The sequence below is a fragment of the Pterocles gutturalis genome, unplaced genomic scaffold, assembly GCF_000699245.1.
Source record: "Pterocles gutturalis isolate BGI_N339 unplaced genomic scaffold, ASM69924v1 scaffold31489, whole genome shotgun sequence".
Taxonomy (NCBI): domain Eukaryota; kingdom Metazoa; phylum Chordata; class Aves; order Pterocliformes; family Pteroclidae; genus Pterocles; species Pterocles gutturalis.
In genome coordinates this window covers 1,783-29,499 of record NW_010131896.1, presented here as the reverse complement: position 1 = coordinate 29,499, position 27,717 = coordinate 1,783, and the positions used below count along the sequence as shown (strand labels likewise).

The 27,717-nt window shown below is 45.2% G+C and overlaps 1 protein-coding gene across 1 annotated transcript; it reads right to left on the bottom strand.

Annotated features, from left to right (window-relative positions):
• SLC22A23 (solute carrier family 22, member 23) lies at positions 1–27,717 on the bottom strand. Its single transcript, XM_010080746.1, has 6 exons — positions 27,597–27,717; positions 15,061–15,163; positions 11,783–12,015; positions 9,109–9,141; positions 7,174–7,297; positions 1–943 (listed from the first exon to the last, which is right to left on the bottom strand). The coding sequence occupies exons 1-6, from the start codon at positions 27,694–27,696 to the stop codon at positions 586–588; spliced, it is 951 nt and encodes a 316-aa protein (XP_010079048.1). The 5' UTR covers positions 27,697–27,717; the 3' UTR covers positions 1–585.

Below are 27,717 nucleotides of genomic sequence, written 5' to 3'. Positions count from 1 at the left end.
TATACAAACACAGCAGGCAACCTGGGCGCTTGGACTTTCTAGACAGGCAGAACAATGTTGCACAAGTCTAAATTTCAGTCCATTCAACTTTGCAGTGGATCCCTCTTTCCTTTAGAGAAACACAAAAACAAAACAGAAAACCCCCCCCCCCCACATGGTTTCTTTCTTGGAATGGCTGCACCTCTTATAATAAGATGGCTTCATTTTTGTGATCTATGAAAGGAAAAGGAAATAAAGTGCTTCTTGAGAATAAATCAAAATAAATATACATATTTAATGGCAGGAAAAAATGAGTTCTGAAGGGCTACCTCCAGTCAGGTCTTTTCTCAGATGAGTCTTTTCCCCCATAACTTTTTTTCAAGAGCAATCTGCACAACAGTTGAAAATGCCAGAAGTTGCTTTAGCAGCAGAGTTGAATTCCCCCAAGTCTGTATCTGCTCCATCACTGGTTTGTAAAACCTGTGCAAAACACCTTTGCCCAAAGTGCTGCTCCTCCTGCACAACAGCATCAAATAAAATACAAAAGAAAGAGAAGGAAAAAACCAACACAACCAAAAAAAAAAGAAGGAAAAAAATTCCACCCAGTTACATCGACTTCATCCCATTGGCAGTGGTGTTCTCGGAGATCCCATCGCTCACAGCTGCTGAGTCGTGGAGGCCGGAGTAATCCTTGAGTTCAGAGTTTGTCAGGAGCAGGGGCTGCTCCCCCTTCTTGTGCGGCAGGAGGGGCTGCCGGGTGTAATGTTCCCCATCCGGGATGTTCTCGGGCAGGTTCTGGTTCTTGCTCTCCGGCAGCAGCAGGATACAGATGATGCAGATGAGTGTACAGCAAGCGAAGATGACGTGGTGGAGGAAGTAGCCTTTCTGGTTGTGCAGCTCCATGATGGGGGCGGTCAGGCGGCCGAAGCCTGCACTGGCCAGGACCAGCCCCAGTCCACCTCCCCTGCAAACACAGCAGAGGTGAGAGCCCCGCCAGCGCAGCCCCATCAGCACCAGGGTGGGGAGTCCACACCCCTGAGGGGTCCCCCAGACCACCCGCTGGTTTGCTTGCAGCTTTCATACTGCACAGTTACTCCAGTATGCTTTGCTCTTGTAGGTCACTGCTGCCTATTTGCCTCAGTGTGGGGAAACAACTATATGCACTAAAGTATCTTCTCACACCCATACAACTGCCCCCACATAAGGAAAAGAGGAGCTTTATCATGTAGAATCATAGAATCATTAAGGTTGGAAAAGACCTCAAGGATCATCAAGTCCAACCATCAACCCAACACCGCCTAACTCACTAAACCATGTCCCGAAGCACCACATCTACACATTTCTCGAACACCTCCAGGCAACCCCACCTTTTCCTGGGTTAGCCTGTTCCAATGCCTGATCACTCTTTCAGTGAAGAATTTTTTTTTAATATCCAGCCTAAACCTCCCCGACTCAACCTGAGGCCATTTCCTCTTGTCCTATCACTTGTTACTTTAGAGAAGAGGCCAGCACCCACCTCACTACACCCTCCTTTCAGGTAGTTGTAGAGAGTGATGAGGTCTCCTCTCAGCCTCCTCTTCTCTAGACTGAACAACCCCAGCTCCCTCAGCTGCTCCTCATAAGACCTGTGCTCCAGACCCTTCACCAGCTTCATTGCCCTTCTCTGGACCTGCTCCAGCACCTCAATGTCCTTCTTGTGGCGAGGGGCCCAAAACTGAACACAGGATTCAAGGTGGGGCCTCACCAGTGCCGAGTACAGGGGCACAATCCCTTCCCTAGTCCTGCTGGCCACACTATTGCTGATGCAGGCCAGGATGCCGTTGGCCTTCTTGGCCATGTGAGTGTGGAGATGGCCCTCTGAAGTCTTCCCATTTCCAAGCATTCCTATATTCAGTGAGGGAAAACCATATTTTGCTTAGCATGCGAGCCTTCCCCTGCTTCCACAAGACACACCAAGAAGCAGTAGGTACAGAAATTAGTTTGGGCTGCCACTAGAGTATCTGGTCTATCAGCAGCAGAGGCAGGAGGTTAAACTTTACATGCCACTGCCTCGATCCGTTATACCAAATGCTGAGTGTTGAAATATCTCCATAAAAATGTGTTGTGGCTGGAACCTCTCAACACACTGACATTGTAATAACACATATCATTTTCAGGAAAAAAAAAAAAAAGAAGATAGCTAGTGGTCAGAAAAGGAGAACAAGAGTTTGGGATTAATTTCTGAGACCTCCTATTAACTCACTGTACAAGTTGAGGTAGGTCCCTCACTTCACTCTCTCTTACTCTTCTTGTGTATTCTTGTATCACAGTAAGGGGTTACAAGGTTAACATTGGTGAAACGAGTAAATTGTAAATAGATAACATTATATAAGATATTCTTTATGGCACAAATGCTTATTTATTAAATGCAATGTGCTCATATATTGAGAATACACATGCATGGACTCCAAAAAAAGTGAAAACACATTAAAGCTTAAAAAAAAAAAAGTGTGAAAATAACCTCAACTCCCCCCAGTCACAAGCATGAAAGTCGCTTGGGCAAGCCAAGTTCAGGGCTCCTTCCTGATGCTCAGCTATGCAAGCAACCTCTCTTGCAATTCCCCATCATGCTCATCAACATCTCTCCAGGTCCTGGAGCCAGCATGCCTGGCACACCTCTGGTCACACACCACCTCACATTGAGGCACAGTCCATGCTCCTGGGTTGTGTCCCCACTGGGTGACCCTGCACAGAAGCAGCACTGCAGGTGTTTCTCCAGGACAGACCATTCCCTCCTCCTGCCGCGGCACAACCAAAGTCTCCAGCCAGCAGAGCATCACCCTCAAGTGACTCATTTTAGCAACAGTTCTAGGAGCAGCATCTTGTCCTTGATTTTCCACAGGCCCTGCCACCTGCAGAGGGAGGTCCCCCCATGAGCTTAATCTCTGGCACCCTGCTCCCTGGTCCCCCACCCAGCTCACAAGGGCAGCCCGCTTTCTGCAGCTCCTCCAGGAGATGCCAGCTATTCCCAAACCCTCTACTGATCCAATGGGCTCAGGAGCTTCAGTTCCTGGCCCAAGGGCAGATATGTATCAACTAATGATAACCGGACCTTATGGAAGACAACTGCAGAAGGCAAATGTACTGCTTGACATCAACTTCTTGGGGAAAAAAGTTTCACCAGCTTGAAATATAGGTTTATAGTGCTGTGATTTCTAGTATGGTCAATACCTGAATTTCCAGTATTGACCATACTACAAATCACAGCACTATAAACCTACAAATGCCACATTCTCTCAGCCAACTACCATGTTAAAGCTGATCTTCACTCAGTCCTTTCCAAAATCCCCTGCTTTCTACTTGACAGCTGAAGGGCAGCAAGCGCAGGTTTCAAAAGATGCTCTTGGGACACCAACTGGATCAAAAATTCATGTCTGTACCTTCTAGTTTTCCAGGCTTGGCAGAGAATCTTTCACAGACAACAGTAATTTCCCCAAATATGGCAAAAGCCCTTATTAACAAATTGCCAGCTTTCCAACAGCAATTTAGAAAGCCAGCTGAATGTGGCCATTGTGCAAGTGGCCTCCCTGCAACTTCATTAATACACTCACATAAGTAATCAACACAACCAGCCCTGTACGCATGGCAAATCGCTCTCCAAGTTGGCTCCGGAGAAACAAAAGCTCAGCTCATTTACATTGGTGTTTGCTACCGCTAGATTGTATCTCAACCACTGAGAAGGACCTGAGGTGAGTTTTAAAAGCTGCTGTAGAAGGGCATCAAGCAAGCTGAAAGAAAACAGGAAAAGGCAACAACAAAGACAGCTCTGTCATTGCAGGTCAAGCAGCTTCAGATTTGGAGGGGGAAAAAAAGTTTTTCCGTACAACGTCAGTAATTAGAGCAGGCATTACTTTATCCAGCACCACCAAAAACAGTCAGAAGGTGGCTTGAAAATACATTTTGGCATGCATCCCAGAAGATTTTTTATTTGTTTAACTATGCTGAAAATACGAAAATGGAAAAAAAAAAAAAGAAAACTGAAAATACTGTCAGGAATTTTTTGGGTTTCATGTGCACATCAGGAAAACAGGCACAGGGCAAGCGAGGCAGTGCCTTCATAATTCACACTGTCTTCACGGGTGCCGTGGGGCAGCAAGTGGAAACCAAAAACATCCGGGGTGTTTCAGGACACCACTCCTCCTCAGTACGAGGTCTCCCATGGCAGGGGATTGGTCTCTGCACTTCAAACACTCTCTGAGGTGCAGAGCAGAGCTGAGGGAGCATGAGGGCTGCTGGCACCCACGGTGAGCCCCAGCTTCTCTCCTCACACCTCTGCCTGGCAGCGGCTGCTGTGGGGGGCTTTCCCACCTCCCTGACCCCTGCTTGCCCAGTGGCAGTGAGGCAGGATGGTTTATATGAGCCTTACGGTCCTGATGTGGATGAATCAAAAAACAACCTTGGTCCAAAATTTTAGGCCTCCCTGATCATGGGGGAGAATTTCCTCACTCGCTACCACAGTGTTTTTTTCAGACAACAGCAAAATATCCTCGCTGATATCCTTTGCTCCAACCAGGCTAAACCTAAGAAGGGGGACTTGCCCTTCTCAGCACTGTTCAGGAGAACAGAGAAATGCTAATCTGATCTTTGGGTTGCCATTTGCCTGTCTTGAGCAAACAGGATGACAGGCTCGGAATACAGAAGAGCCAGAGAGATGCTCTGGTTGGAGCAGGGCTTTGAGAGAACATCTACTCCAGCCCCCTACACAAAATGGGACCAACACTGAGTTCAGACCAGGTTTTTTAGGACTGTGTCCAGTCAGCTCAGCCACTTCTTGAAGCCAGTCTCCAAAAACTTCCATGGTTTTCCCTGCCTTTCGTGTACACAGGTGACTCTGTTGTGCGCTCAGTCCTTCAGTAACATGCCAGGACATCCTTGGCCTCATGGGGCAAAGCACCACCTTTGAAAAGCCAAGCCTGGTTCAGGTCCCAGTAAACAGCACTGCACCCCACTGGAAATTCGGCTTAAGACAGCTGTTGATGGGTAAAGCTCCTAATTCGCCCATTGCTGATCATTCTTCATTTCTTTGGGTGGGGGCAAAGGCAGGACACAGAGAGAGGAAATCAGTGCTTTTTCACTTGTTAGTGACCAAGAGGTTGGGGAGAGGACACACTGTGCTTTCCTCAGCCTATTCCTATTTCATAGCCCTGAAATGGTGTTCAGTGGTGTTCCCATCAAGATTATTAGAGATGGATTATCGGTGCCACTTAGTGCTTAAATTCAGCATTTGGAAGGAGCCCTGAATGGAAACGCCTGGTGCGGGGAGTGGGAACTCTCTGGTGAAGCCCTCTGACCTATCTCCAGGAGACTGGGGTGCAGTGCCAGGGTCTGAAGGACCCTCTGTGCTGTGTGACAGCAAAGGACCTTTGTCTCACTGGAGCCAGTGGCACCTCTTGGCGATGAAGGTGGCTGTTTATCTCCTCTGCTGTTGTAACCATTCATCTCAACAACATGGCGGTAGAGCTGGACAGGTGCTATGGGTTGGCGATCATGTCTCTGCTACCCTGATAATGGCAATGCTGTTCTCCCTGCTCAGAGATGGGGGGGTTACTGTGAGAGTGATGAGCCACTGGAACAGGTTGCCCAGAGAAGCTGTGGATGCCCCATCCCTGGAAGCGTTCAAGGGCAGGCTGGTTGAGGCTTTGAGCAACCTGGGCTAGTGGAGGGTGTCCTTGCCCATGGCAGGGGGATTGGAACTGGATGATCCTTAAGGTCACTTCCAACTAAAACTATTCTACGATTGTATGATTCTATGAAACAGAATTTCGTCTCCCAGACAGGATTTTGCCCCCTTCACTGCAGCAACATAAGTAATTTAAGGCAAAAAGCTTGCTAAGTTAACACGGCACATCTGACCCTACTTGGCAGATTCTCTTCTGGTTTTGATGTGGCCAATTCCTTATCCATATGTCTTTCAAACAGAGACAAAGAGAAAATTAAAGAGGCATAAAAACACCAAACTGACTGACATGCACATAAGTAAATAGCTGTTAGTGTTTTGGGCTGCTGCATAATCTCCTCACTACTCACACTGCATTTCCCTGTGGAAATAATGTTATCTGTAAAATCCACAAAGCCAGAGAGCTGGGGAGAAAGGCCACAGATCAAGAAGACTCTGGATACTCAGCTGACAGTTTTGCTATAATACTTTTGCAAAGTTTTTGAAAAAGCATATAATTTGGAGAAAAATAAAATAAAATAAGAGTATCCTCTGCCCTCCAACGTCTCTCCCTCCCACCCATATGACCTACATTCCTGGGAAATTCAACGGAGTCAGGGCAGACTCCTGAATTGCTGTGGCATTGCTGAAAGCATAATCCAGAACACACAAGCACAACCTTTGTGCTGTGAAAGATAACAGCCAATACATAAAATGGTACAAAAACCTGACTATACAAAGCCATTTTATGGGAAGCTTTCCAGTGAAGATCATCTGCCTGATTTCTACTATTGTCTAGGACGAAAGCGCTCCTCTTTAGAAAACTCTGAGCCTCTGCTTAGATAGATCTGGGTGCAAAGAGAAAGATGACTTTATCTGCAATAAAGGCACAGACCCCTCACAGTGGTGCTGTAGGAGAGGCAGGATTGGAGACTCTCAGAGCACCTATACGCACCAAAAACATTTAACACCACACCTTGCAACACCCCCTTTCCACCGAAGCACCCCTACAGATGGCCTGATTAACCTGCCCTACAGAGGCAGGGATTGCCTGCACACATCCTCCCCTGCACACCGGTGGAATTCCTCTTTGAATACCAAGCCCCAGACTCACAAGGTCATTGCTTGTACAAAGCCAGCAGAGTAAGCAAAGCGATAACGCGGTTCACCTGCATGGCCTGGTTCAGCTAAGCAGTTAAAATCTCACCACACTGCAAAGAATCGCAATTGATATGATGCCTGCCCTGCTGATGATCACCACTATGGGACACAAGGTGGAGCCATTGGAAGCAAAGCCTCTCTGTCTACAGGCAGGCATCGGCTTAGGCACACTGCCTGCAGCAAAGTTAAATTAAACAGCAGCCAAATAATTGCTGCAAGGTCTCTGATTATGGGGAATTTCCCCTGCCATAAAATGTGTTCAGCTACACAGACAGTTATCAATCAAATGAGGATAATTTCATCCCCATCCTTTGAAGCGGGGGGCTCCAATGTCTCACCTGATTACTGTGGGTGTGATTTCAGCACAGAAGAACACGCTGAGGCTTCCAACGGCGTGTGAAGAAAACATACCCACGATGGAAAACGCGGTAGAGAATTTGTCTTTGACACTGTCACTCATACCTGCCAAGACAAGTGTGTTTATAAAAAGCAAGAACGAGGCCAAACTTCCAAGGAAGAAAACAGAATACAGGTTTATGTTACTCATTCTCGCTAGACAAGAATTTGAGTCATTTTTGTAATACTAATTTAAAACTGGTATTTATAAAATCCATTCCCCAAGCACCCAAGACACAAACATATGTGAAAAAAAATCATAATGTCGTGCCAAAAATGGCAGCTATCCCTGAATTATTTATGCCCAGCCACCACAAAAAGGTAAAACCCAAGAAAAAACACATCTTTGGGCAGTCTTTTAGGCACCAGCTACTGCCTTCCCACGCTTGACAGACTAGCGGAGGCAGGCAGCCTTCATCAAGTCACTAAACACCTGCTTGGTGGCTTAGGCACTGGGGAGGCACGCAGGACAAGAACTGAAAGGAATAAAAGCGCTCCCATCTCCGTGCTAAGCCCCTGCACGTGATCAATCTGCAGACTCTGCTGTAACCCCCAGCTTGACAGCCTTTGCCTGACAATGCTGGGCGAGAAAAGCCGATGCTATGGATGGTGAAGCTCTCCCTTAAGTCACCGTGTCCAGCAAGGCTGTTTGCTCAATCATTTCACAGCTGGATGGCAGCAAGGTTTCTGGGAGTGAACAGTGTCTATCAAGCACAGGGAGAAACCCCAGTAAATCTAAACAAAGCTAAAGAACACTGTCTCCTGATCCCCGCTCGCCACCTTCTGCGGGCAGGGGTGGGATATCTGATCCAGGGCTGTACAAGCTCACATGGTCTGTCCTGGCCAGCGAGGAGGCCATGTTGTTTGCAGAGACTGCTGTGCCATACGAGGGGAACACATTACGCCCTACGAGAGCACTGGGGAAAGGACTGGAGCTTTGCATCCAACAGCCCCCCCCCTTCCTACAGCCAAGTCCCAAGATCTGCCCAGAGGAAGGGCTGCTCATCAGCGTGTGGTCCCAAGCAGGTGCACTCTCTGGGTTGGATCCAACGACAAGTAACACCTGCTTTTTTTCTTACTGAATATATCAGCTCTCAGGAGAGCAAAAGGTATGCAGAAGCTTTCAGCTTACAACTTCCAAAACATCCATCTCAGGACTAAGCCCTGCCTGCAATGCAGCCTAAGTCTTTGGGAGAGAGCAAATGCTGTCAGCAGACAGGGATGTGAGCACAGCACCTTGCAAACTAAGGGTGTCTGAGGCTCCCTGGCAGCCCTTGCACAGCTGGTGAGGCTGCACCACTGACTTTGCAGGGAGTCGTGACTGCTCAGCAGAACAGACCTTGGAAAAGCCAGGCAAGGACAGGTCTGTTATATCAAACATAGAAAAGTAAATTTTGTTCCCCTGCAGCCTGTCACTGCATTGCTACTATGGTACTCCAGGATGGGATAAGGTGCCTGGGGAAGTATTTTCTAAGGTGTTTAAGTCCTCTTATGAAAAGGGACTTTGGCACCTCAGACCCTTATGGAAAAGATCAAAGTGGGAACATTGCTTCTGAGAAGGAGACTTTCTGAGAAAGCATTGCCCCATATCTAAAAACAAACCTTGGGGGACCTCTGCACCCTCTTTTGACATGCAGAGCTAACCCATCACAAGAGGCAAGTCAGATGATGTGGAGAAGATGCTACACCAAGAGACTGCATATAAACAAATGGGCCTGCCTACAAGTGGGTCCCAAGGCATTGCACAGATGTGGGCTTTCCCCTGCACCCCTCTGCAGCAGTAGCTCTGCTCTGGATCCTTTGGCCCCGGCCTTTCAGATCTAACCACTCCCAGGGGAGTGCTTCTGGCATGATGCAGATACATCTGTAAACCATACCTGAGTCTGGAAGTTGACTGTATTTTCCAATCACTGGATCCGAGACGACAGAAGTTAGAGTAAGATAAAAATAAGAGAGAAAGGGAGAGAAAACAACAACATACTCTTGTTACCTATGCAATTTATAAAAAACCCCACACAAACAAAAAACCCAAAGAGAAGGTAAATCCCACATATCCCTGTTAGCCCCCCACATACTTCTCTTTTCCCATGCCATAAACTGGCCCATTTTCTCCTAGCCACCAGATAGGACATGCCATTTCCAGGCCCCTTTCAGTTGGAGGACAGCATGCTAATGAGACAGTGGTAACAAACACAGTGGTAAAGCATTTTTAAAAGCCCCAGAATTACCACTGGGATTAACACAAAGGTCTCTTTATTTGTAGGAAGGGGGAGAAGAGAAACTGATCTCCTGCTGCAGCCCTGAGACAATGGCCAACAGAACTTTAGTAAGAAAGCACAGGTGGGAGACCTCTTCCTTACCAAAACCCTGAGCTGGTGCTCCACGTCCCCCTAGCCAGCGGCTGCCACACGTCCTAACCGCACAGTAGCACATGGCAGTACTGGGCAGCAGGGGGAAGGGCGGTGGCACGAGCTGGGCACAGCTCTGCTGGTGGTGTCCGACCAGGCTCCTGCGACATCCCAGGCGACACCCTGGGGTCTGGAGGAAGAGCTGGCCATGGCGAGCTTCAAGGTCCACTGTGGGTTTGCTGTTGATGGAGAATACCCCTCTTCTTCTCTCATCCTCCTTCTCAAATTTTGATTTGATCTGCTAATTACACCCAAATTATGCTAAACAAAAACATGGAGGAGGCTGTAACAGATTTCATAATCACTACTTCTCTCCAAACACTGTCTAGCTCTTCTGAAGAAGAAGGGAGGTATGGTCTAGAGTGGGGGGAGATGAGCTGTCTGAAGTTCGAGGGTGCCTTTCCCTTCTCTTCTCACAAAGGGATGAGGCCAGAGTGGGTAAGGCTGATGGCTGCCTGGCCTTGAAAGAAGTCTAGGTGCCAACGTAGCAGAAAGCACCTGGAGCCCATGGCTGCTCTTAGTTTTAGCAACTTTTCTCATAAAACCACCTAAACCCGTTATAGAAAAGGTTGTAATGACTCCTACAGGGTGTTCCTTTCCACCTCCCTCACCCCTTTTTTGTTGTTGAAAAACTGCAACCACATTTTCATGGCTCTGGAGCAGAGTAACAGCTCTGGCACACTTCCTCTCCACATGCAATTGCATATTTGTTACTTCAACAGCCTCAACAAACATCTGATGTCCTTAAAAAAAATAAAAAATTAGATGAATCTAGTGTAGAGAGACCCCGATGAGCACCATCACAAGAACGTGGATATTTGGGAGGCTGCACACACACAGAGCATGCATCTGCATGTGAACAGTCACATCGTCAATGGGCTGGGGATGAGATGGGGCCGGGGGCTTCTCCCACCCTTAGCTGGGACAGCTGGACATGGTAAACATGTGCTCAAAGGGAATGTAAACATCTGTGCCAAGCCGGGAGCAAACACATGTGATTTTCAGGTTTCCTCCGTGTCATGAAAGAGGTTCCCTGTTTCCCTCCTACCTTTCCACAAATAGCGTGTTTGCTAAGGGCTAACTTAGTAAACGCTTTCAGGAAACACGGTCTGTAAATATGGACAATTCGTGCTGGCTTGGGGCTGCCTTCAGCGTGTGGGAATGTGAAATCTTTCCATCCTCAGTCCAAAAACCTCTTTCTCATTAAGACCCTTAATGATTTCTAAACTTAGAAATTAAAACCAGTAACAACCAGTGTTCTGTTGTTCGTCTCGTATCCAGTTTGTCCAAAGCATGTCTCAACTCTCTTCCCCCCTTTGTTGGGGTGAGGTTTCATGGGACTGGGGTCTAAGGGTTGGCAGCTATGAGAGTGGCAAAGTACATCTCACCTTTCCTCTGCTTCAACACCTTTCTGATCCATCACATTCAACTTCCTCCACCAACAGAAAATTAAGACAAGGAAATAAAAAAAGGAGAGAGAATATTTCTGTAGCCATTTTAATAGCTGAAGCAGTTCAAAAGGGCCAGAGAAAGGTCACTGCCTGTAAAGAAGGAGGTGGGATGCTCTTGCTTTTGATGGGAACAACCCATTTGAAAAGCCGTGCCATCTCACGAGATCATGTGTATAAGTTCACATGGGCTGTACCTACACACTGTGTTAAAGTGTGGGCTTTCAGGTGCCTATTTCCATGCTTTGTGTATATTACTCACATGTAACAATACACTCAGAGCAGGCAGAGGACATACACCTTTTCCTTTACCTTCTGCATGTTCAGAGGCCATTCGAGAAGCAGACTCAAGTGGGAAAGATTTCCCTTCCCAACCCTTACCCAGCTCTTTCCCCAGAGGGTATTTCACTGAAACAAAATTAGAAGTGTTTTTTCTTTGTTTGTTTTTAAGTGACAGCCCTATAAGCAGCCCCAATGCTCAACAAACTTCACCACAGGGACTCATCCAGAACACAACGCCTTTTGTTAATGAACCTAAGTGTTTGGGGAATCCTTTGGATTAATTCATCTTCTTAAACTAAGAAGGTGTACAGCATGTCAAATCTGAGAAAGGCAAAGGAAATGCTAGTATTTCCTGGTCCCTTATTTGCATGTCAAACTTGCGTGGTCCTGAAAAGCTCTCATGTCCAACTTACAGTTGAGAAGGCCCAGCTGCAGAAGCGATGCCAGAGCTGTAAGGATCATGAAAAGCAGGAGTCCTCCTCTCCTCCCCAGAAAGCCGACCACTGGGCACATGGCTAGGCAGGATGCCAGTGCAATCCCAGCCATGGTGTAGTAATCCGCATAGAAGTTGTGGGTAATCGCCATCTTCGCTTCGTGCCCCATCATGCTTTTTGCAAAACAGTGGTGTATGCCATAACCAGTCAGCCTGGGGGAAACAGGAGAGGACAAGAGGAGATCATGGCTGAGAAGGCAACCATGCACAGCAACATAATTCAGTGTGGGAACATGAATACAATACCTAGGGCAAAAAGACTCAACTCAGACTCCTACGTGCTACTGTAAAAATAAGCAATGATCAAAAGAAACCAAAGAAAAATCCCCATTCAACCAGACATTTGCAATTTACTGGTTTCATTTGTTGCTCAAGATGGGGGAATGAGCAACTTTATATGGACTGTGTGACTGGTTTTCCCAATATATTCCAGAACTCCTTTATCTTGAGAAGGATGTCTCTCTGTTCCCACTGCCTCCTCTGACGGCCACAGAGTCAGTGCTGCTGTGATGAAGCAGCCTGTGTGCTTAGACAGCAAAACACTACACAATACAGATGTGCCTTCCAGGAAGACCCACCTGCCCAAGGCATTTGGTTGTACTAAAGATTGCATCTCAGTTAGTTAGTTTGCTACAACTGCAAATCCCCTAGAAACAAGTATTTGAAGTCACACATTGCACTGCAATGATTATTACAATTATAAAACAATAAACCCTAATTCAATCTACACATTTACACCACCCTTCATAGCAATGCATCTCCCATTCTTTTAAAAGTTTCTCACGATGCCAGTGATCAACATCTTGCCACTGCATTTCACTCTTTTCTTCTGTCTCACCCTACCTCCTTCCAAAAAAGAAAAAGAGAAGGGAAAAGAAAAAGAGAAGGGAAAAGAAAAAGAGAAGGGAATAAAAAGGAAAGGAGAGCAGGGGCTGGAGGTACAGAAGTCAGATAAGAAGCCCTAACATCACCCCCGACATGGTGCAAAGCTGCAGCAGAGCTGCTACAGGTGGTCAATGCTCCCAACTGCCCCCATCACAGCACAAATACCCCCACCGGGAAGGGTCTCCTGCCCCTGGCATTTAGACCAGACAAAACTCATGTCACAAATTAGTTGTGCTTGCCAGAGTGGCAGGCACAGATCCAGGTCTCCAAAAAATGAATGGCAGCTACATTATACTGATATACTTCTATCCTCCTGAATGTCAGGAATTTGAAGCTCTGTCAGTGTAAACTGGATATTAATATAACCATAGAAACAGCTGGGGGAATATGCAATCGCTGAGTGCGTGACAGCTCAGGGCCTGGGGAATTTCTATTGTGATCTTGTGAACCAATGCTAGAGTTCAAAACTACGCCTCCAATACCAAACACCCTCCCCTGATAAACACCTAACACAAGTACTTGCTGTTACACAACAATGCCATTTGCTTTGGATATCTAAATTATAACAGACTCCTCCCATAAGTAAAATATTAATCAGCAAAACAAGATTTAATAAGAAGGCAGAGTTAACCAGTGTGTATCTTCTCTACCTCTCTTTCTCTCTCTCTCTCCTGTGCATGCAAACACACTTGCTGAAGTTATTTTTTAGGCCATATCCTATAAACCAAATTAATCTATCATTTGCACTTTGCTTTCCAGCCTGCTTCCCCAGGAATTACTCTACGGTCTTAACTTGCTGAGCAGCTCAGAACAGTTGCTTTTAAAACTAAATACATTTATCTTGCCTTTATGTCTCATAATTCCCTGCATAAGGTTCCTTGTCTGTGTTCCACGCTACAAAAATTTAGCACAGCCCCATCTAACAAGAATAACAGGATTAAAATAAAACAGGGTTTTTTTCCCACCCCCTAAAAACAAACGCGAAAGCTATTTCCTTAAACACTCATCTGCTTCACACTGTACTTGGATGGCAAACAGCCTCTGCGTGCTCTTGCCAGAAGTTATTATTTGGGCTGCCTAGTTCTGGTCTAGGGAATTTCCAAATGTGTGTAATGAAAGAGGGTGAGGGAGAAGGGGAGGATTCCCCACATGAAGGTTTTTCACAAAACCAGTTAACACTGGCTATTAAATCTAACAGCTCAGCCTAAGAGGAAAATGCTGTTTCAGAGCAGAGGGAGTCACCCGTTGGTAGGTGGGAGAGACACACAAAATTGTAAAACCAGAGTTGGTTCTGCAACCGATGCCACTGGAGACAGACCCCTGAAGTCTGTGTGCTTCTGGGTGACTATCTGCCCAGCACAGGGGTTGTCCCCGCTGGGTTATGACTGATCCATGTGCCTGTCAACAGCAGAGAAGGCTGCAGGGTAGTGCCCTGAAGTGATGAAGAGAAAGACACAAGAGCTATGTGCTTCTAAACAGGGCGTGGATGGGGGATTTCCAGTCTTCTCCCCACCTCCCACAGGAAAAAAAAATCACCAAAGAAATTAAAATGGGCATTTTATAAGATTGAAAAATCCACCCTCAATGCCCCCCCCAGAAGTTGGGTTTGGCTAGAGGCTAGATTTCCAGCCCATCTATTTCCTCTTTACAAGGGGCTCAGGTTTGGGCAGCAGGTCTCAGAGCCTGTAACCTGCAAAACCCTCAGGCAGATGCCTGGTTTGGCATGTCCAAGCCAAAGCCTTAGGCTGCAGGCATCACATTGCTCTGTGTGACATAGCACATTCTCCCTGCGTGTCCCATGCATGATTTGGGAGAGCTAAAGCACTTTGTAATCTGCTTTTGAAGACCTGTCAAGGACAGATCTTATACAAGGGAGCAGGCTTGTATTTACTGGCAAGCAACATCGTGCTCTGCAACACAGGCATATCAGACATAAACAACTTCAACTTGTACTCTTGTGGTATTAATGGTTTCAAAAATCCCACCCCGGGTGCTCGCAGCAGATGTCTGCATGCATGAGCATGTACCAGCACATGGCCATATGAGATCTGTGAGACCACTGGCAAAAGCAATGCACTTGCAGCACAACACCTGAGAAGATGTGTGGTGCTGCTGGCTGAAACAGCAAATTATTTCCTGCACGTTTGCCAGAAAAAATAGTTTCCTGCAACAGCCGGTGTTTTTCCAGGATCTTTTGCCAAAGACACTAGTGAAGGGTCTCACACCGGGAAAGAGAGGACCTCCCCCATCACTTCCCATTAGTGCTTCCAGCTCACCAACCACACTACTCAAACAGAAGGAGATCAGACTTACGAGTTCACACACAATACTACGATGTTTTTCCACAGGTTCCTGGTTCCCACCACTTTAACAATGCAGACTTTCTTCGGTCTCCTGGTGATCTCTTTTTCCATCTCTGAAACAAATCAAACCAAACCAAACCAAAATTATTCTTTTACTGGGGAGACCGAGAAGGAGAAGTTGCTGTGAACTACAAATATTCAGAGGGATGTTCTGGAGAGCAGGACACTATTGATTACACTAACAGGAGTTATAAAAAGGCTGAACAATCTGCCTAAAGTCCATCTCAGGTTCCTCCTTTTCTTCCAGCCTTCCCTTAACAATGTTGGGGCTGAAGAGCTGCCCAAGAACTCCTTCACACCCCAAACCTTCTCCCAGTTTAAAGCATGTATGTAAAATGCGGGCAGTACGGAGCTTGGTCTCAGCAAGCATGATACAAGATTTCCAGAAGAATTTCAGGATTCTACACATTTTTAAACCCTCACAGGCAGGACTGTGCTCGTGCAGGATTGCTCTCAAAGAGGGACCCTTATCTCTCTTACAAAACCTGTTGCATTTCTGCAATGCACACCTGGAAAGCCATGGAAAGGACTGGAGTTCAAACTCATTTTTCGTGGGAATCTTTTGAGGTTTGTTCAAATCCAGATTTCAAAAAGAAGGGGCTAGGACACTATGTCAGTTCATCCTCTTCCCCGCTTTCCCCCCATTTCAAAGATTTAAAATTGTTCTGATGCGTGTCCTACACAGAAGATGTTTCCTTAAAGAAAAATCCTTGGGTGTCATCAGCTGTGATGTCTTTGTATTTCAGAACTAAAACCTCACCATGTCCTCAAAGTGCTGGGCAGCTGCATGTTTCTTTGCAATGCTATAGTAACACACAAGCCTCAAATATTTCATCAGATATTCTTGTTGGCACAGGATATAAAATGAAGGGCACTGCTTACTTTCCAAATATTTTTAGGTAAGGGCTTGAACCCCTACCTAAGTGTGCCAGTGTAACCACTGTTTCCAGGCTGCTCGATCAGTGAGCCAGCTGCAAGGGCATAAAGTCCGGTAAAACCAGAAGAAGCAGCTGTAGCTATAAAGAAGCATCACAAAAACGATGCACTACGAGGGTATGAACTAGGACTAGTTTTTAGGGCCAAGACTTGTACTGCTGCTTTCTAGACTGGCTGCTTTTGTAGGTGGCAGTGTGGCCCCGTTCTGGACCATCCATCCATTCCCCTCTTGCATACACAATTAGGCTGGGTGTCCTCAGCTGTCCGTGCTGGCCTGCCCTGACCTTTGCCTCACTCCACTGAATAGCAATCTCTTTAAAACATGCAAGACAGGGAAAAATAAAAGCAAGCCTTGGGGAAAGAAATGAGATAAATGACCCTAATTTATAAAAAAACCAAAAGACACATTTGTCTGCTGTTATTTTAAAATTGTATCATAAAAATAATCAATCAAAGAAACACTGTTTATATGTAAACAGTTGAGCTATTCACTGCTCACAGGTCACTCCTGGTCTTCTATCCAGAGTAACCACAGGGAACGCTTCTGAGAAAAGCAGCAAAGAGTATTTTACATTAGTGATTGTACTTAAGCAGGATATTGCCATGCTACTTTCCTTACTACCTGATAATATCCATTCCTCCCCAGAATCTACGCAGCAAGAAGCTCACAAAAGCATAAAAGCAGAGATGGAGCAAAAGAGGAAATTGGTCAAATTAATATTTGTACTACAGGAGTGCTCAGCAATGGATCAGGGCTATATTAAAAAAAAAGCAATAAAAAAAGATGGTAGCTAATCTCTAAGACCAAGGTCAAAATGATTTTTGTAGCAAGATTCTGGAAAGGAACAAGTGGGAATCAAATAATTCAGAACAGCTCAAGCAGTTAGATAAAACTTAGTTATAAAGCCTATAATTGAGCCCAAGCCAAACCTTCTACAGCAAAAAAGTCAAAGCAAGCACTAGAAGCAGCACAGGGTTTTGAAAAGCTGTTGATGACAGTTTACTATTTCAGCTGAAGGGCAACAATGAAAATCAGCACCCAAACAACACACATTGCACAGATCTCATGTGGACATAAGGGTTCACTCTCAAACTGTCAAAGAATGACCAGATCTGACCTGCTCTCTCAGCAGAAAGCACTCCCTGATGCCATATTCTTTGGATTTTCTTAATTCGTTTTGGTTTTGTTTCTCAAAGTAATTTTTACTTTTTTCTTCAGGAAGAGAAAGTAGATTTTCTTGTCAATACATGCTTTGTTGAGCCACAACTTAATAAAATTAAGACAAGCAATACTTTACTTGGTTACACTTCTGTTCAGAGGCAGACATTATTCTGCCTTCCGCTCCTGCTTTGTTCATACATTAGGGGTTGCTATGATCCATATATTCTTTATTTATTGTCACGCTTCCTTCTCATGTGCACTCAGGCCCCCTTTTAACCTTTCTTATGAATCAGTCCTTCCGAACTAATTCCTGTTAGTGTTTTTCACTGCAATGCTGTTCTGCCCTCAAGCAGCGGGTAGCCTGTGGGTTACGTGAACTGAGAAGCACCTCCTCTGCTTCAGCTGCAGCCAGGATCAAGCACGAGGGGGATTTCACCCCTTCTCTGCCGTGCCTAATGCAGCAGTCTCCCTTCAGTGGACCCTTGCTTCTGCTCTGATGGGGGTTATACTTCATGAATACACAGCATCCTTATGTGAAAATGTCCCAAAGTTGATTCCAGATGTATCTGCATTCCAACTGAGAAGCACCTCCTCTGCTTCAGCTGCAGCCAGGATCAAGCACGAGGGGGATTTCACCCCTTCTCTGCCGTGCCTAATGCAGCAGTCTCCCTTCAGTGGACCCTTGCTTCTGCTCTGATGGGGGTTATACTTCATGAATACACAGCATCCTTATGTGAAAATGTCCCAAAGTTGATTCCAGATGTATCTGCATTCCAAGGAAGGCAAAGGAAGAGAAAGGGAAAGGGAAAGCGTGAGAAGGAAAATAGAGGGGGAAAAAAAAAATCTAGCCTCAAATCTTACAAAAAAGAATGCAAACAGCACCTGACTTTTTACTGAAAGCCTTTTGGTTCTACCAGCTATTTACTCCTCCATTCTTCTACAATGTGTTAAAACTCCAAATCTAAGCCACCTGCTTTAGAGGAATGACTGTCCCCAAATCTCCACCACCACCTATCTTTCTGTCGACTTTCTCCATCCTTTAATGCTTTATATATACCAGTCAGATGTTCTCCACTTCCCCCCAGTCATGTACAATAATAAAAATATCATTCAGATGGCAACAAATAAGCTGTATGGCTTTCAAAAAATTCATCAGCTACAGAACTGGCTCTCACTTAAGTGGCCCTCTGTCTTTGGAGGTGGCCTGCTTTGCACGAAAGGACTGTCTCTGACCGACTGTGACGGGCATCAGAAGAGCGACAGCTCTTAGGCTGTCTGGACTTCATAGGTCAGCTTTAAGATCTTAAAAGAGAAGCCAAGCCAATGCCTATCAAAACCCCATGGAAGCAAACTATTGCTCTGTCAGTTACTGGAATAACACCAGGAAAACTCCTCCTACCCCCAGCTTATTGTTTGATTTTGCACTGAAGTCACTAGTTCAGAAAGAATTTGCATTAAACGTTTCAGTTCTGACTGATTTACCAGATGGATGAGTGTGGAAAATAAAAAATATTTTTGTCCACTTACTCAGAGGCCCATTAAGAGTTTTCCCATACTCCAGAGCCCACACACACTCTAGGCTTCCTATTCAGGGACTCGGTAGGAAAACTGTCAACAAGCTAACTCTTTATATCTCGGTGGAAATTAAAACTATTCATTGGGAGACTTTAAAAGTCTCACGGGGAGGGGAACCCTACCAGCTTCCAGCTCCCAGCGCTGCTGAATTCTTGTGGGATCCCCCACATTTCAGGAGCGTGGCTTTCAAAATCAGCAAGTAACTTTAAAGCCTTCAAACGAAGCCACACATCTCTGCATCACTTGGCAAAGATGAAATAGACAAAGCTCAAATCAAGCCACTGAAAAAGGATGTCCAAAATGACAAGGGTCCTGTGGTGATGGACTTCTGCTGGATTTTTCTGGCTGCTAAATGATACTGTCAGCAGCTCTTTGACCATGAAAAAAGCTATGGAAGCCCAGGACAGAGGCTCAGTCAGTCCCTGGAACATGACAGCTCTGCAGCAGGAGGTAGATCAGTCCAAAATGCAGACCTGAAGCAACCTACTCGCAGCCACACTGAGTTACTGGTACACAGGGTTATTTATACCTTCCAGGATTTCTGCCTCCATGAACTCCCTTTGTGCTCATTTATTTTTATTTCTATTTTTTTAATCATACATCATACTTTTGAAAAGCCTAAGAGTAAAGGAATATTGAAGGCTTTTAAGTCACATACAGAAATTAGGAGATGAGTAAGGGGCTAACTGATGGGCAAACAACAATAAGAGGTAGAAAAATGGAAATCACGAGCAGATGACAGGAGGTTAGTGGTGGGGTGACTCGTCTTATTCTCAAAAAACCCCAAATCTCATTTAATAACCTCGCTAGTGAGCTTGGCACAAACCTCAGGAATGTGCCAATGAAGTTTGCTGGTGACAAAGTGAGACACTGACAGCAGTACAGCACAGAAATAGGACATCAGAGGAAGTTGGGTGAGCTTGAGACCGTGTGTGGCAAAAGCAAGTAAAAAATGCAAAATACAAGGTAATACACCCAGGAACTAATGAGAAATGCTTTTGCTGGAAGATAATACTGTGTTGGACTTGGTAATACACTACTTGATCACAAGCAACTATAGGGCACCAGTCTGTTGTGTCCATGAAGTATTTGTAATTCAGACAATGAAATACTGGTGTTCTTTTACAATTCTGGTCATCAGTATTTGGGAAACTAAAGCCTTAGCAAGCCTATTTATAAATGGAGAGGAGAGAGAGGAGAACTTCAGCTCAGCAAAGGAATGGGGATGCTGTCTGCTCACACAGCATGGGAAACGAGAAAAAGAGATTTAAGATAGTCACTGACAGGAGCAAATCAGAAGGGAAGAAAGACAAGGAACCTGGACAGCTACAGGGTATATGAACTGAGTGCTAAAATATACACCAGTACAAGAGCAATGTGGAGTCTGGAATAGCCTTCTAACAAAAGCACAGAACATAAATACTAACAGCATTTAAAATGAAGCTCATTTCATGAGAGCAACCGTATAACTCGATTAGTATAATAGCAAAGAACTGATCACAATAATTTGTTTCAATCCTGTATTTGTAATTACATTCAAAAAAAGATAGGAAAAAGCCAGACATAGGGTTGCCATTGCAATCTTCAATTGCTTATATGCATTATGATACATAATTAGATGATCACACATTAGTTTTTCCCCCAGAACGCTCACTGCAGTCAGCAAATGGGCAGCTATTAATGATGTCTCTACCTTTCCCATTCAACATGTGTCCCTCAGCCTTATTATCCAAACCTCTCAGTGAGTACAAAATCACAGTTTTCCTCTGAGACATTCCTACAGTGCTGTCAGAATATTAATGTACTTCATCAATACCAATGAAATCATCCCCACCACCTTCCTGTAAGAGCAAGGACAAAGATTATCCCTGTTTTGCAGCCAGGGAGATAAAATACAGAGAAATTGTGTCCAGAATGAGAAAAATCATGCAGCAATACCCCTTGTAGGCGCTGATATAAATGCTCCAGCTTTCTGCAAATCAATCCACAGAATTGCATGCTAGAGACAGACACCAAAGAAATTGTGATTAGCAACAGCACCAGAAGAGCCCGATTCCAGGGAAATTTCCATCATTATACAAAGACATCCCTGGCAATCACAGGGAACAAGTGTTCAGGAAGCATTCAGCTTAATTTCACCAAGACTGTCCTCTTTCCTTCTGCAACCCTCTGACTCATTCACTACACACCTTCCAAATTCTGCAACAAATGAGGAACAGACAACAGCTTCATTCCCACAGCATCGTCCGTCCTATGCACTGATTCGTCCATCCTATGCCCTGTGGAAAAAATAGGTCGTAATCAAGTTATTAAAGGCTGTATCATCATGCCTTCATGCCAGGAGGCCAAGCAAGGGTTGCCCAGGCAACCTCACTTCTTGCATTTCCCAGAGTGTGACTTGTCAACGTTTACATTCCTCTAACATTACAAACATTAAAAGAAAAAAAAAAACCACCACCACAAAAAAATACCTCTAATGTCACTGTGTGCAGCCTTGTCTGGACCATCATGAGGCTTCAGATACCTACATGTGCACTGCTGCTATCTACTGCCAGAGCTATGGGGGAACCCTCAGCCTGCAAAGCAGGTGGGTTGGTCAGTATGGAGGGGTAAAGCACACATTTTAGGAGCAGATTTCACAAGAGAAGAATGCTGAGACTGAATCCTCAGGCTAGACAACTTGTTCTGGAGGGAAGGGGAAGCAAATGGTCACAGCCCCTTCAGTCTCCATCCTCTAGCTCTCCTCTTCCTATACAGCCATTAATTCCCCCCAGTCCCTTGTTGCCTGTGCCCCTTTAAGTCCCCTCCAACTATTTTTCTTCTTTGCTCCCACAACTCTTATCACTCTCCTATTTCTTCTCTTCTCTGTCCACTGGTCCCCTCTTACAGCTCTCTGCCTCCACGTGGTTCTCGACGTCTCATCTCCTAACCCCTCACTCATCTACATCCAGATTCATCCAGACTCATCCATCCTCTCCCCTCTTGGTGCATGTGGGGCAGGGGAGTGCTGGCAGTGCCAGGGCTTGCTGCCAGCCCTCTGCACAGGGTTCCTGCCCCATAAAGCCAGGAGGAAAGGTACTGTTACGGACAAAGAGCCAGTGTGCCAGCTGGGCACAAAGCAGCTGTGACAGGCTGAAGCATGGCCAGTGAGAGTCTGCGGAGGACTCGACTGGTGAGAAAGAGTCATTCAAACTTAAACAGAGGCTGACCCCACTCCCACTTTTTTTTTTTAAATAAAAGATTGTCTAGCATATTTGGGTTTTCCCAGTGGCATCAAAAGGCATGTCCTCAGTAGAGTGCTCCCTTTTTCCCCCTATCCTCTCCAAACCCTGCTGCTGTCAGAGGTCACTAATGCCCTTCCCAGGGATACAGCCAGGGCATGCATGGGCTCCCCTCTTCCATGCCCATAGGCCTAGCCAGCAGAAGACGACTTACACTCATCAGTTTTACTCTTCTTCCTCACTATTTATCATGTACTGCATGTCCTGAAAGAGTTGCACAAACTCCATCAGTTCCTGCTCCTGGACAATAGGGGACCACCAGGAGAAATCCAGTCCCTCCTGAAAGCTGATCTACAAGAGGGCAACAGAAATCACTGTCTGGTTTTGTTTGAGATAGAAATTTCTGTGGCTGACACACAGTCTGTTGTAAGACTTAAAGGCTGCCTTCAAGTAGCACCCTGAACTGTTTTAACTCTATTTCCCACATTTACCAGACTACCCTCTGGGACTTGCACGGGATATATAAGTTTGGCATCATTAAACCACCAAGAAACAGGATCTGGTAGAGGAACACATCTGGCAGGTCTGTACGTAGTAGCATCACATGAATTTATCTGTCATTGTGGGGCCAGGGAACCTGCTTTCCTTCTCTAGCCTATATGCATGGCTCTTCATCCACCACAAGCTCTAAACCAGTAGTGCAGTTGTAGGTGTGATATGAGGTGGGTAAGCTTTGTAGGGAGAGTTAATCTTCTCTGTTAGGGAAAAAGACTGACTTGCAGACTTAAGGCTTTTCCAACCTTCTCTCTGCTCCTTACCCAATGGGAAAAAAACATGAAAGTACATAGAACCAAGCTTGATGCTAAGGAAAAAAAATAAAATACATACAGCAAAACAAAACAGGAAACTAGCTTATGTATAAAAGTCATGGCAGAGTGTTGCGCAGTAGCAAGAAAGGTGAACGATAAATTTTTTTTTTCATGAAAAGTAAAGCCCCTGAACACCACAGCTTTCCTAACTGCAATCGACACACATAGACACACACAGTACTTGTCACCACTGTACCCCTTCTTCCTCTCCATGATGTGTCTTGCATGCTAAAGTACTGGCGTGTATTTGGATGCTTGATCTTTGCTGGCCACTTTTGTAATCACATCAATATTATATTTCTCTAAGCTTAGAAAGGAACCCTGGAAAGGAACAGCTGTAACCTGTGTGTGCACAGGAGCACGCCAATTTTAATCTAGAGATGAGCAGAAAGGGGGTTTTGTCAAGCAGTTATTTTTCTCTTAAGGAACATCTGAAATGTTTCCTACCACAGGGGCAGAGAACTGCACAAGGGTAGGTTTCCATGGAAGCATCAAGCCTGACACTCGGGTAACTGCTGATAGGGCTTCTCAAGTGGTGCATTTCCCAGCACACCCAGATGTGCTGACAGGGCCAGGTGCTGGTGCGCCAGAGATCTGTTGCAGCCAGTCGATCTGTTCCAGCCAATAAACAGACCCTTTGCCCCACGCGAAGAAAAAAACCATGCATCCTACCAAAATAATGAAAGCCATCTAAACAACACACCCTTAAAAGGTGTAAGGACAGTTGGCACTTCAGGATTTCCAATTCCTCTAAACACTCATTTCTCCTCTTCTTTAAACAGATCCCCATGCTTCCTCAGCATTATTTCACTTGGGTCAAAACAACTGTCCTGCAGCTGCACTGAATGTTTGTTTCTTGTTCCACAGGGCAACAGGGAAGAGATGGGGAAGTTTTTGGAGAAACTGGCAGTGAGAAACCTGTACTGAATTAATATTACCAAAATATTTAATTTACTCATGACTGAAGCTGACTTTTTTGGATAATATTTTGAAATATTTGTCAACAAAGCTCATCAAGCCTGTTTTAGAAATGACATTTCAATATGCAGTTGGATAAAAATAATTCCCTTGATGCAAAAATGAATTTAAACTTCTATTTCTGAAAGAGGACAAAGTGTTGAGCCAGCTGGTGAAATTCAGAGACTCAAAATATTAGGGATTATTTAACCAGGTCTAATTAGCAAACCTAGATATCTTAAGCATTGAAGAAGAAACTATGACCACATAAAACCAAAAATCTCTTTGTGAAGTCTAATTATTCCTGTCCAAAATCAAAAGGTGTGCCAATCACTCAAAAACAAAGCCACCTAAAGCTGTTGCGTGGGCAGCTCTCCTTTGGTTTTGCAACCAGCAACAGACACTGCCATATGTCGCTGCGGCAGGTTACTGAGAGGATAAGGGCAATGTTAATTTGCAGCACTCTGCACTCCTATTAACATCCCTTGTCTAGCTTTAACTTGTTTGCCATGCATACTCTCTCTGGATGAGCATTATTCATCAACTGCCCATGCTGATTTTCTCCAGGCCAGGGTTGTTAGGGCAGCTGCTGGACCTTTCAACTACAGCTGGACCACTGTCCAGACATTTAGTTGTTGTCTTTAGAGGCATCTCCCAGAAAAGCACTGTCAAGCTGTTCTCACCCTGTGGATTGATTCAAAAACAGCAGATAAATTTTGCTTCCTTTTTTCCCCACCCAACAGGTGAGCCACCACCCCTATGGAGCAAACAGGCCTTACAGAAGGTTAGTGGCACTTTCCACTATAGGCAGCGTAACCAAATGGACCAGTAAAAGCTTTCAGCAGGCAATGGGAATGGTGTGATTCTCCAGAAGAGAAGTCTGTTCATTGCTTGGACAGCAATTCAAAATTGCATTTTCTTCCATCCCAGAAATACTTCACCCACTTGAACGCTACTTCTTTTTATTACGGAACTTGCATCAGCTGCCAAAATGGGTACATATGAAACTACTGTAACTCCTGTAATGATCTGTTATACAGGATATGCTAATTTGACCAGTACGTACGAGTAAAATTACAGTGGGGTTTCCAGCTGGAAGGGACTGCAAGCTAGCAGTTTATTATTTAAATGTATTGGGAGTAATTCAATCACAGGAGGCTGCTTTGACAATGCCTTCAGTAATCATCAACAACTACACAATGGCCCCTAACTACAGCAAAACAGTTTCCAGCCCTTTCAGATGGAAAACAAAGAATAAAACAAATCACAAACAAAAACCCCTCCACACAGATAGGAAAGCTCAACAATGGAATAAAGGGGAAACAGGATATCTGCAACAGGCTCAATGGCAGCCTTTCTCCCAAGCAAGTACCAGCTTTTTAAGTCATTGCTTCTACAGCAAATATGGGTGTGTGATTATAACAAACAAAAGCAGATAAATGCTTTCTTCTGCTTATGGATCCACTGGGAGACACATGGCCTGTGGTTTAATCACACTCTTTATTTGGGATTTCTACTTTTCTTCTGTCCTCACTCATTCCATCAACACTCCCGTGCACCCAGAATGAGAGAGAAGGTTGTTCCAAAATTTTTAGTTAAGCTTGTTTCATCTTTTTGATAGTGCTCCTCTCTTACTCTCCATACAGAAATGGAGCATGCCTCCAGAGCTGGGTCAGGAAAGCCTTAATGCGTGGGGCTGCAGAGAGGGTTTAAAGGGAAAAAGCGAGGGAAGAAATAATAAACCTCCTCAACAATATCCCTGACAAACCCAGCATCAGCAAGGAGGCAGAAATGACCATGTTCTGTGTCACTTGAAGTTTGCAAAGGCTAATGTACTGACAACTGCTATACCTAAATGTATTTGCAGGCAGAGAATCCGTAGCATCAAGATGTGTGATGATGCTCAGGTTTCCATGTGAAAAGGAGTCCCTCCTTAAACAGGAATGCACCCCTGCCATGAAACTGCTGGAAAAAGCAATCAGTCATGAATAATAGTCATAAAACCATTTTGATACTTAGCATTCCTCCCTGGACAATATCATTATACATGGCTTAAATAAATCACCCTAGCACACAGTTGCATCTTTATAATTTTCCTTAAAGGAAACTCAGGTAATTTTATTTTTCTTTCCTGTAAAATATATTTTATTTCATCTGCAAATCCAAGGAGCTGACTAATTGAGAAAAGCCAAATTTAGAGCTGGTTGGGAAACTCCAAGTCCAACTGTGGGACATTTCATTGCCTCAGAGATAGGTTTTCTACAAGATCCATCACTTATTCTGGGGAAGATCTGCAAAAAGGAGGTGGAGGGGATGGAGATCACCAGTTTAGTGGCAGCTCACATACCCTTCAGCTTTTCAGAACTTTACTAGAAAAATAGCATTTACATTGCAAAGCCATGTTGTGCCGATGCAGATCCAGACACACAACACACAAGCTAATTAACACCAGCCTGCCAGCTGCACCAGAAATTACAGCAGTGACCTGGGTAGCAATACCACAGACCCAAATCAGACTTTTTCACCCCTCACTGATGAAGACAGGCCAGATGAGGCTTTTAGCAACCTGGTCCAGTGGAGGGTGTCCCTGCCCATGGCAGGGGGGTTGGAACTTGATGATCTTTAAGGTCCCTTCCAACCCAAACCATTCTATGTTTCATTAGGCTCTGATGTTAATGGTGACATTCTTCTATTCTGGATGAAGTCTGTTCCAGTGCTGACTGATACCTTTCACACTGACTGAAGCTACAGTTACCCCAGGGGCCTCTGACAGCCAATATCAGCCAAGCAGAGGAAGCATCACCCCTACCCATGGGCAGAGCTACTGGGTGAGGTCTTCCTGCAGCCCCTGGGGCCAGAGCAGGTAGGGTTTGAAGAAGTGGGAATAAAAAAAACATTTTCACTGTTTTCTGACTAGTGGGTAGTCTGATACAGATTGCAAGTGACAGTGCAACATGGGTGTTTATGTGCCTGTGAGAAGGAAGAGGGGAGCCTGAATGAAATCTGACAGATGTGCTGCTGCGAGGAAGATCCAGAAACTCTTTGTAATTAGAGAACACACACACACGGTCTCTTCTGCAAAGTGCCCTGCAAGACAGGAGCATAGCTATTTCAGTGACAATAGCGGTGACATGAGGAGTCAGCTCTTTCTAAAAGCATCCATAAACCAAGGAAGCAATAATTAGACTCTCAACCAAAAACTGCACCCTGCCGCTGCTGCTTGCAGGCCTCCCCCCATCCCCTGAGCAGCATCACTCAGGCGATGCAGGAGCAAAACAGCTCTTGGAACAAGGCTTTAAAGAGAAACTGTCGTGTGGTTTAGGTCTGCCACAGGGCTGGTGCTTTGGAATTGGGGGTTTGAGTGCTTCCACTTCTCCAAACTGACAAAATTAGTGTCGTGTGATGGGCAGGATCCCAGTGCGCAGCGTCCTTAAAAGAGAGTTTCCAGAGGCACACAGGGCTGAAGGTGCACTCTGTAGCCATGGCAAAATTCTTCAAGAGACATCTCTAAAGACATACAGCACTGCAAGATGAGACTATAATCACTAGGACTGTTCAACAGGCTGAGTAATTTTAAACACAGTGCTTGAATTTGGGATGGTTTTTCAAGGAAAGCAAAATGAATGAATGCGTGAATGGGGTGATTTTACAAGCAGCAAATAGATTATTTAATTCCGGGCAGCAATGCCATGTGCAGCCTTTAGCAAAAAACTGAGCAACTTCATCTGAGTGGAGGGATTTGTGGTTGTCTGTCTGTCCTACTCACCGGGCACCACTCCTTTGATGTCGCTTTCTGTGTTCATCCTGTTCTTGTGCGTGAACTGAAGGATCAGTTCCTTGGATGCCTCGAACTGCTGTGTAGCCATCAGCCACCGAAGGGACTCTGG